Raw genomic sequence first — 11,523 nt, 5'->3', positions numbered from 1 at the left:
AAAGGTAAAGGTGACCAAGTAGGCTTTACATTGTACAGAGAGATTTAAAGAACTAAGTTCAAACTGTATAGTTGTTTCCCTTCTATCGACAATGGACAGAGTCATAAATAGGAATCTTTGTGATCTTGGAAGGTGGTCAGAAGTATACTCTCATTCTTGGTATGGGAGGTATGATGAGAGACCCCCCTCACCCAGTGAAGGTAGGAAGCAGATATCCTAGGATGCAGTCTGCTGGGCCATCACTTCTAAAAGAGGTCATGAAATATGCCAGAGTGGGGGTCAGCAGGGTGGGATGGGGGACATCTATGCCCACTGTCTGGTAGTTTCCTATTTTAACTTATTATTCTTATTAATTAGGTGCTAAGGTCTGTTATTCCTATACTGCTGAAGTCCTTTTGAGAGTTATTAGCTTCCTATAAATCAGGCACCTTGGGGGAAAAGTCCTATTTGCCTCATCTTAGTTATGGCTCTGAATGGAGTTATTTCCTCCTTCTTTTTCCCCACTTTCCTTCTCCCCCTTCCCATAGCAACAAAATTAGAAAGCATGACCCTAGGATAATTAGAACTCTCAGGGTTACATGGGATTTTCCTTGAATGTCCGAGGGAAAGGGGAGGAGGCAGCTCTTGGGAAGGGCTCTTGAAGGGTGTAAAAAAAAAATCCTTGTGAGGAATGGATGTGGGGTATTGTTGGGGAAATCCACTGAAGACTGGATCTGATAAGGAAACCAAAGTCCAGCAAGGAGAGCTAGACTGTATATCAATGGACATCTTTTGGGGGAATGTGGTGAAGATGGTGGTGGGGGGAGGAAGACCTTGATGGAAGGAGCAGCCTTAGGATGGATGGGTGAGGTGGGTAGGGCAGGGTCTATTTTCCTAGTCTTATTCACCCCACCCCTCACCCCCAGCACAGTGTGATGGATACTACAAGACCCCTGGTTGAGAAATAAGACAGACCTTCCTTCCATTCTCCATTTTATTTTTGGTGAGGGCCAGGGATTTAGTTTAGTGAAAGGAGGATTTGGAGAATTTGACACCCAAAGTCCTTGTTTGAATATAAGCCCTGCTATTCCCTGGTTATATGACCTTGGGCAAGTCATTTCCTATCTGTATCTTGGTTTTCTCTTTTGGAACATGTGTGGGTAAGAGATCAGAAGATCTCGAAAGTTTCTTCCATCTCTAGATAGATGATACTGAATTTCTCTTCCCTTCCTATCTGCTTCCTGCTGACTCCCTCTGATCAGAAATGCATTGACTGGAACCGGGAGGTCCTGAAAAGGGAACTGGGTCTGTCTGAGCGCGACATCATTGACATTCCCCAGCTCTACAAACTCAGTGACTCCTCTGCAGAGGCCTATTTTCCTGACATGGTAAGGGAGCTGGCATGAGCTGTGAGGAATTCTTTCTCCTCCCTTGGAACAAGACCCAATACTCTGTAGTTCCCCTCTCCAGCAGAAGCAGAGGGAGAAGAGGGAGGGAAAAGAAACCTGAGGGAGGGAAAATGAGCCTAAATTTAAAAATATATGTTAATTTGGGGGGAGGAAATTTAAAACATGGGGAAATTCAGAAAAATAAGGGAAGAAAAATCCATTAAGGGTTTCCCCCTATCATTTTTTTTGGATATTTCCCAGAACCAATTTCATATTGATTCATTGACTCACTGTGGTGCAGAAGGGTAAATCTGTTGATAGAAGACTTGGGTTCAAATTTTGGCCCTGACATCTAAGTGAAGGGAGCCTAGGGCAAGACACTTTGTCCTCAGTTTCCTCAACTATAAAATGAGAGAGTTGGACAAGATGACCTCTAAGGTCCCTTTCAGCTCTAAATTTGTGATCCCAGATGTAATTCAGCTAAAGTAATTAGGGATATTAAGTTCATAGAAGAGAAGATTGAGGGGAAATATGAAAGCCACAGTTCCAATTGTCTGAAGGCCATCTGTATGGAAGTGGTGTGAACTTTTCTTGCAGGTGATGGAAGCTATAGAATTCTCCTCAAACAAAGGGGAAAAAAATCCAATCTCCAAATCATAAGAGTTCTCCAAATATGGAAGGGGGTGCTTGCTCATGGTTGACCTGTCCTGGAGACCTTCAATGATGGCTTTATTTCACAGATGGAGATTATTAGTTAGATGTCCTCTGAGGGCCCCAACCAGTCAGAAATACTGCAATTCAGGGATCTCTAGTCTAGGACTCATGTGGGAGTGGGTCATTCCTTTTGCTGCTTCCTCAGCTGTTCCCTGCCTTCTTGCCAGCTTGGGAAGCTGGGCTGCCTTTTGTTGGCCAGGTCCTAATTAGCCAAGGGGAGCTGACTAGCTAGATGTGGTGATGTGATCTCATTGGGAAGGAGAGGCCTTGGTGAGTGTGTCACCCTGGGAGGGGCTGGGAGTTGATCTTATCAACTGACTCTAGGAGCCCATTAAAAGGCTGGAATCCACTAGGAAACTATATGGGAATGTTTAGAGGCCAGGAAGGGTTCTCCCCAGAGGTGGGGAGAGACTCACAGTCTCATAGACTGCAAGAGCTGGAAGAGTCTTAAATCTAGTCCTGCTCTTCAATTTTACATTTGGGGAAACCGAGGCCCAGGAAAGGGAAGCAACTCATACATGGTCACACATCTTGTATGCAGGAGGATCAGAACTTGAACCAGGTCTCCTGTCTCATGGTGCATTGCCCTTTTTATTATCCCAAACTAGATACTTTGAACTCAAAGTTAGACTTAACTGGTGAGCCCTCACCTTCTGGGTATGGCTCTATGGCATCTCCCTTGTCTCTTTTCATTACAGGTAAACATGATCGTCCTGGGCAAGATCCTGGGGATTCCCAAGCCGTTTGGACCCATCATAAATGGACGTTGCTGTCTAGAGGAGAGGGTTCAGGACTTACTGAGTCCACTGGGACTCAAGTGCATCTTCATCGATGATTACCTCTCCTACCACGTGTTAATGGGAGAGATCCATTGTGGCACCAATGTCCGACGGAAGCCCTTCTCTTTTAAGTGGTGGAATATAATTCCCTGAACTGACTTCCCTCACAACATCTTCTCCTCCCTCTCTTCCTCACACAAACATCGACATGGGGAGGAGGATTACCCACTTCTCTTGGAAAGAAGCCAACATCCTACAGCATGGGTCTCCAGTCACCAGGTCCTAACCATCACTATAGGATATCATTGGCATTCTTCATCTTCTTGGGGAAGGATGATACCACCTGGCTCATCTAAGCTTTGAAGATGTCCCCTCAATTTTTCCTTTTTGCCTTTTCTCCTCACGTCCAATTGGTCCTCTCAAAGGAATTTAAACAGTCCTTTTGTTCTATCCCAGACATAAGGGGACAAATTAGCCGTGTTTGTGTGTGTGTGTGTGTGTGTGTGTGTGTGTGTGTGTGGTTGTGTTTGTGTGAGTATGACATGATGGTGTGTTTTGATTTTTCCAGTTCCAGGACTCATGCAGGATCATGGAATCTTAGAACTGGATAAAATTCAATGTTTCCATTTTACAGAAGAGAAGAACTGAGGCCCAGAATAGGAAAGGAACTTTCCACAGTCACACCTCAAGTTAACAGCAGAGTCAGGACCTTGGATCACAGAACCAAGGACTCTTGGAGTTGGAGAGGACCTGAGAAGTCACATACCCTACTCCAGAATGAATGAATAAGGATCTCCTCTAAGATGCCCCCAAGGGATCATCTACAGAGACTTCTACTTGAATTTGTCCCCTAAGGGGGAGCCCACTACCTCCTGTGGCCAGCCCACACCTCTCTGGGACAAGTCATATTTGAGGAAGCTTTTTCCCATCATCAAACCTAAATTATCTTTACCACTTGCTCCACTACAACCAGGTTGTAATAATAGCCTTAACTAGAACCTTGCAGATCTTAGCATGGGGGGGGGGGGGGGGCGGGTCTAGTACTGGCCAGTCTTCTGCCTCTTCCCACAGTGGACCCCTTTCCCAAAGTAACTCCCATGGATGGCTCAGGTTCTCTCTTTTTGCTGTCTCAGGGCATCCTGGTTCTCATTTTACCTCAGGTCCAGAGATGAATGAAGAGAAAGGTCCTGTCAAAAACCAATAACAAAAAATACCCCTTTAATAGCTAACTCTGTTCCCAGGCAATGATTGCTATTTATTGGGGGGAAACCTCTAATTATGGACACAGCTTGTTTCCGGACCCAAAGTGCTGAGTACTCACAGCTGGCCTGGAGGAGAAAGCTACAGTCAAATGTGAGGCTGGGGAGACTTGGGTGTACAAGTTTCCTATGTCTGGCTGAAATCATTTTACTGTCCTCACATCACCCACCCCCAGGCTTTCTGTTGGAAGACCAAAGATTCACCAAGAACCAGGAATTCCTGACCAGGCTTCTTTGAGCCCTGGGGCTGCTGTGACTATTTTACTGAGTTTTCTTGGCATGGGTTTCAGATAGAAGAATAATGACAAGATGTCAGCTCCATTACTCTTTCCAAAGTGCAACCTGAGCTGGTAGAGGTGATGGGGTGATTATCTTCCCCATTTTAATTCTCAATCTGAAGAAGTGACTTGTTCAGGATGATACAAGCAAGATGGAACCCAGGTCCATATATTCATTTCCTGACTTCGAGGCTAGTTCTCTTCCCACTAAACCAGGTCCTTCTAGAGGTGTAGGAATGGAGTCCCCATATATTCAGAAAGGGGGAAACATGTTGAGTTATCTTAGAAGTTGGGGCTTAATTACTTCTAATTGACCTCAATTATTCCTCTTCATTCTATAGGGAGGAGAAAAGATCTTTTCCTGTTTCTGTTCATCAGGGCCAGGACCCTACTCCTAGGTCAAGTTTCAGTTTCAAAGGCCCAGGGAGTAAATATTTGTAATTGGTCTGGTATTGAACCTCAGAGTAAGAGAGATTGCTGATCAAGGCATCTTAGGATGGTAGGTGTAGAGCTACAAAAACTTTAGAGGTCATCTATTCCAAGTCAACCATTTTTACAAATGAGTAAACTGAGGCCCACTGAGATTACATAACTTCCCCAAGATTATCGGGTAGAATTTGAACACAGGTATTTACTCTGGAGTCTTATAGATTTTAATTTAGTTGATCTATAAGTTTCAGGCTAAATCAAAAGCAAAACTCACCCAGAGTAAGCACGCTCAGGAGCAGCCTCAGATTTCTCCTATTCTCATTATCCCCTTGTTCTCATACTTCGTGTTTTTCAGAGCCCAAGGACATAGAATGTCAAATTTGGGTGGAACTTTAGAACAAGAGTGGCAGTTAAAAGAACTCTGGAACACAAAATGTTCAGAGGGGAGGGAATTTAGAATCTAAAATGTCAGAACTGAGAGGGACCTTAGAACCTAGAATGTTAGTTCAGGAAGGGTTCTTAGAACATGAGTTATCAGATCTGGGAGGGTCCTTAGAACACAAAACAGACTGGGATCTTAGAATACAAAATGTCAGAACTGAGAGGGGCCTTAGGACATAGACCATCAGAATGGGAAGACCTTTGAACCCAGAATGCTAAAGTGGAAAGGACTATTAGATCACAGGCTGTTAAAACTAAAATGATTCTTAGAGAAAAGAATACAAAAAAGTAGAATGTGGAAGAGATCTTATATTCAATAGAATATAAGTTATCAGAGTTGGGAGAGACAATAAAATACAAAATGTCAGACATGGAGAACTCTTAGAAGTCACCTACCTCCTTCTCCATCTTCCCCTCCCACATTTTATGGATGTAGAAAATGGAGATCTAGAGAGAAGAAATCCACAGATTCTCAGATCTAGAAGTGGACACCAGGCTGCTTTTCCCCAACCCCTGCCCAACTATTTCAATCTCGAACTTTTACAGATATGAAAACTGAGTCTCAGGTGAAGTGGCTTGCTCAAAATAATGCAGGATGTAAAGTTAGAGGCAGTAGAGGAGCCCATGTCCTTCTCCCAAAGCTGGAATTCTTTTTTACTTGTATCATTTTTGCCCAGTGTTTCATGATGATTTCTTCACTCAGTTGAGACTAGAATCCTAATCTTTTGGTATAGGGAGCTTTCCATTGTCCAGTTGGTAGGGCCAGTGAGGATGCTAGTGGGTCAGAGGGCAGTTTGGAAATGAACTGGTCCTGGTGCTGTAGTGAATATTGCTTATTCCTTCTTATTCCCAGCTCCACTGCCCCCCACCCCTATTCCACAACCTAGCTTTTGATAAGGAAAGAGTTTTGGTGGAACCAAAGAGATAAAAGAAAGCATTGTGGATCTGAAAGTGTGGGGAAGAGGGAGAACTAGAATGGTTGGAATCTTACCCAAGAAGCCTCTGTCAGAGACAGTTCCATGCCAGGACTCAGGAAGGCTATGCAATGAGCCATGGGAGAGAATGAGAAGGGGGAAGAGGATAGCCACCTGCTCTCAGGGCCACTCAGGCCCCTAATGCACAGACCTGGGACTGTCCCCAAGAGATCTCCCTTTGGTGGGGATCCTCAGGAAGTCTATTCTGGGAATGTTGTGGGATGATGGTTGATGAGGAACCCATCAACTCCTAGTGGTCAATAAAAGCATAAACACATTCACCTTTGACTTGGGGTCTTTCACTGGGCATTGGAAGAGGGTTGGGGAATGAGAAACAAGAACCAGGCAGTGCCCATCCATGCTGTCTTTCATTTTCCTGCTCCCTATATCCCCACCTCCCACTAGCCCAACCCAACTGCATTTTCATGGAGCAAAACCCACTGTTTCCTTCACTCCTGGTGAAGACTGGTAGCTTATTCCTTACCAACAATAGTTAATCTTTATATGAAGCCTTCAAATTTGTAAAAACCCTTTACAAACATCTCCTTGGAACTTCATTGTCCTGTGAGGCAATACTAATGTTATTATCTCCTCTTTCCCAATCAGGAAACTGAGTCTTAAGGAGGTTAGTGATTTGTCCCATGATCCCTCAGCTAGGATTTTGATGCAGGTCTTCTTGACTCCAAGCCATAGAATTTAGAGTCATAACAAGAGGATTTCTCACAGTTCACCTTGTCCAACTCCCTTATTTTACAAATGAGGAAACTGAGGCTCAGAGAGGCCAAGAGACTTGTCCAAGGTCCAGATTGACACCAAGTTCTCACAACTATGATTATCTCCATTTTACAAATAAAGAAACTGAGGTCAGAGAAGCTTAGAGACCTATTCAAGGTCTAGATCAATACCATACTCTTGCAACTATGAGGAGCTTCATTTTACAAAATAAGGAAGCTGAGGCTTATGGAAGTTGATCTACCCTGGGTCAAGCAAGTAGTAAAGGGCTCACCTGACTTCTTGTCCCATGCTCCTTTTATCAGGATCATAAGATCTAGAGTCGAAAGTGAACTCAGAGAAGAGGAAGGAGATGGTGCATGTTGGTGAAACTGAGTCTTGTTCCAAAGTATTCAAGGCAGCATAACAGAGATCCAAACCCACTCCCACTGACTTCAAATCTAGTCCTCTTTCCACTCTACTGACCTACCTCTAGGTAAGGTCGCCATGCAGAGCATCCTATCCATTGTGGCGAGGACTCCTCTTTTTCCTTCCTTGCTCCTATCCATTATTCAGAAACTGCCAAGCATGCAGCTTATTCCACAGGACCCTGGGCACATGCTCCATTGCCCTCTAGGTGAGTCCCACCCTGGTGATGATTATCAGGGGAGGAGTGGAGCCTCTCTTTTCATCTCTTCCCAGCCTCCATATGCTTATCTCCTCCATCTCACAGGGGACTTAAGGTTTTTGTTTTGTTTTGCTTTGTTTTGTTTGGGGTCAAGGAGAAGGGGAGATGGGAGGAAACTTTTCTCCTCCCTGGCCTGAAGGGCTGGGCTATTTCTCTTTGGTAGGCTGGGCAAATACCCAGTTGTTTCCAGGGCTCTCTCCTTCTGCCAAATGGAGAAGAGCATATTGGGGGAAAAAAAGCTGGATTGGGGGGGCCAGAGGACCCAGGTTCTGTTTTTTCCACTTCTTTAGATGACTTTGGGCAAAATGCTTCAACTCTTGGGCCTCAGTTTCCTCTTCTACAAAATAAAGGAAGAGGGCTTGGTCTAGATAACTTTTGAGGTCTCTTCCAAAACTAACCCCTTGTGGTCAACACAAATTTTCCCATGGTCTCATCCATTAGTTGTCCCCTTCAGAGACACAAATTTCCGCCCATCCATGTCCTCCACAAAGACCTCTCCTGGTTCTTCTTTGTGGTGTGGAAGTGACCCTGGCTTCCTGAGGGATATATCAGTGAAACAAAAGCACCTTCTCGTGTCCTAAATAAAGGCTCACCCTGGCAACAGATAGTTTTCTTTGCTTATAATGTGCAAGGAACTGATATTAGACATAAAGTCTGGGGATAAAAAGAAGAAAAAACACATATTGTCTCTCCTCAAGAAACAGTCCAATAGGAGGGGAAAAGGTATATATATGATATAAAAATACAGCCAACCAATCACCAAGCATCTATTAAGCACTTTCACTAATCTAGACCCTGTACTAAGTGTGGCAGGAAAGGCAAGTGTAGACAGACCACTGCCATTACAGCTTCCCAGTTTCCTTCTCACCTGCCTCACTGGTGCCTGAAATCCCAATGTAAGATTTCTATTCCTGTACTTTAAGGTTTTTAAATAAACACAATTTTATTTCTCTTTTATTCTTGCATCACCTCCTTTTCTCAATATAGGCTTCTTCTCTGCCATTTCTTACAGCAAAGAGACAGAGATAGAAAAGTGTCATCAAGATGAACCCACATTGGGGCAGCTAGGTGGTGTAGTATATAAAGCACCAGTCTTGGAGTCAGGTGTACCTGGGTTCAAATCTGGTCTCAGACACTTAATAATTACCTAGCTGTGTGGCCTTGGGCAAGGCACTTAACTCCATTTGCCTTGCAAAAACCTAAAAAAAAATGAACCCACATATCCAAAAAGTCTGACATTAAGAGATTCTCTCTCTCTCTCTCTCTCTCTCTCTCTCTCTCTCTCTCTCTCTGTGTGTCTCTGCAATTGGAATCAAGTGACCTGCCCAGCGTCACACAGCTGGTCAATGTCTGAGGTCAGATTTGAATTCAGGTCCTCCTGACTCCAGAACCAGTGTCTTGTCCACTGCCAGCCAGTTGCCCCTAAAGATGCTTTCTCATGTCTCTCTTTGGGGAGGTGGTCAAGTTTGATCATTAAAATGTCACAACATTTAGATTCAACTGTTTTGTTATTGTTCATTGTATATATATATATATATATATATATATATATATATATATATATATGTTATATATACATATATATCCTCATGTATATTTTTCCCTGATTCTGGTTAATTTCATCTTACATCAGTTCACACAAAGATTCTATGCTTTTCTGTATTCATTATCTCCATAATTTCCTAAGTACAGTAATATTCTACTACACTCACATACCATAACTTGTTGAGACACTTGTTGAAACTATAAAGAAGTTTCTATCCTTGTTAAAATTTAAATCTCCCTGAGAGAGGCAGAAATCTTGGTTAGTCCATTAATAAGCATTTTTAAGTTCTTATATTATGAGTCAGCAATTATAATTCCATTTTGCAGATGAAAAAACTGAGATAATACAAATTGATTTAAGAGCGGATAGGGCAAACTGTGAGCAAAGCCCTTGTATAAATATCAGCCTGATGGGTGCAATCAGAAAAGGACTGAACCAAGGGACAGAAAACTAGGATTCTGATCATACCTATGCTACTAATTAATCGTGAGATCTTAGACAAGTCTTTTCTTGGTCCTCAGTTTTTTCATCTGGAAAAGGAGAGGATTGGACCAAATGGACTCTTAAGCTCCCTTTAAGCTCTGGTATTCTATATTGTATGGCCCCCCGATCAATATTGTAAGGTCCCTTCCAGCTTTCTCAATCAACTGAGAAGACATTAACATGCACTATGAACTAAAAGATGTAATTTTATGGAAATCAATGTGAAGTACTACATTTGGGTCCAAAAAAAAATCAACTGCATAAGCACAAGGTGTGGGGTGAGAATGTGTAGTTGGCCAAGATCTGGATCATGCTAGGGTGTGAGTGGACTGCAAAAGCTTAACAATATGATCTAGCATCTATAAAACACTTATAAATCTGTCTACCTATGATAGGCACAGAATCAGGGAAGAGTGCAGACCCACTACGCTTTGCCCTGGCCAAAGGCCAGTTCAGTTTTGAACCATATCTGAGAAAGGATATTGACTAAATGGAACACATCCAGAGAAGGGTGACCAGGATGTGTTTTTGTTAGCCCTTCTTTCTCCAAGAAGACTCTGACATCAGGCAAGTGATGCCATGACAAGCACATAAATTGGATTTGAGTGAGGGGGTACTATGCTAAGTCACAAGTCAGGCTTTTTCCTCCAGAGCCATCTGGGTCTGGTGGTCAAATATGGATCAGAGCCCTGGTGATGGCTCTGAATTTGAGATAATCAAGATTAAGTGATCTGCTCATGGTCATACAGCTAACAAATATCAAGTGTCTGAAACTGGATTTGAACCCAGGTCATGATTTCAGGGCCAGTGCTCTGGCACCACCTAATTGGGAGGCTAGGGTGGGAACTAGGAAACAACCCATATGGGGATCAATTAAAGGAGCTTGGGATGCTTACTTAGCCTGGAGAAGAGAAGGCTTAGGGAGACTCATTTAATTGAAAAATATTTTATTAAGCAGCTACTATGGGCCAAACACTTGTCTAGGTAGTCAGGATATAAAGACTAAAAAAACCCCAAAATAATCTCTTTCTTTTCACATCCCTTCTGGGAAGACATGTGCATGTATGAGTATATATAGAATACAGGATTCATTCATCACATAAATTGGGATCTAGGTGTAAACACCAAATAAATAAGAGGAAGTTTGGGGAGAGGGAACCCTAGGAACTGGAGGGAGATGATATTTGAAGGACTATCATGCAGAAGATTGATTGGTTTTGTTTGCTTGGCCCTAGAGGACCAAGGAGGCAGATTGAAGTTCAATAAATGAAGAATATTTCCTAAGGATCAGAGGCGTCCAAAAGTTGAATGGTCTACTTGGGGAAAGAATGGGCTTATCCCTCTATTGTAGTCTTTTAGCAAAGACTGGATGACTGCCGTATGCACTGTGTCGTAGAAAGGATTCTTGTTGAGGGACCGGTTGGACCAGATGGTCTCTCTGAGGTCTCTTCCGTCTCACAGCCTTTATGATCTAAGACTATTGAGCCGGCGTGGACAAATGCCTTCCAGAAACATCTAGTACAAAGAAGCATTCTAATGCCCCTGGTTCTAGTGGGCTCCTAATTTTCTGTACCCCATCCTACTTCCCCCCACCTCAGCCAGGAGCAGAATGTTCACTCCCACGTGCCACAGTCAAGAAGCCCCAGTCGTAGGCATCTGTGGGCAGGTACCTGCTTGTTCCCCTTAGGGGCATAATTGCAGAGGGCACTTGGCTCATATGTAAATGAGAGGCTCCCTACAGCCAATTTTGAGCCTGAGTTCCTGGGAGGGATAAGGTATTGACCAATGAACTGCTATCTTTGAAAAAGAAGAGGAGGGCTCCTTGACACCTACTTGGCCTTTTATATGGAATCA

General features: G+C 43.4%; 1 protein-coding gene across 1 annotated transcript in view; it reads left to right on the top strand.

Moving 5' to 3' along the window:
• The window catches only part of LOC141509077 (protein-arginine deiminase type-1-like), a 63,180-nt gene extending 56,494 nt beyond the window's left edge, over positions 1-6,686 (top strand). Inside the window, exons 15-16 of the mRNA XM_074218292.1 lie at positions 1,242-1,367; positions 2,780-6,686. Of these exons, the coding sequence (XP_074074393.1) occupies positions 1,242-1,367; positions 2,780-3,013 (360 nt within the window). The 3' untranslated portion in view covers positions 3,014-6,686. The remainder of the gene's footprint in view (positions 1-1,241; positions 1,368-2,779) is intronic.
• The last annotated feature ends 4,837 nt before the right edge of the window (positions 6,687-11,523 follow it).

The sequence above is a fragment of the Macrotis lagotis genome, chromosome 1 (genome assembly GCF_037893015.1).
Source record: "Macrotis lagotis isolate mMagLag1 chromosome 1, bilby.v1.9.chrom.fasta, whole genome shotgun sequence".
Taxonomy (NCBI): Eukaryota; Metazoa; Chordata; class Mammalia; order Peramelemorphia; family Peramelidae; genus Macrotis; species Macrotis lagotis.
The sequence above is the reverse complement of the archived record's forward strand: the minus strand, read 5'-3'. Positions and strand labels throughout refer to the sequence as shown.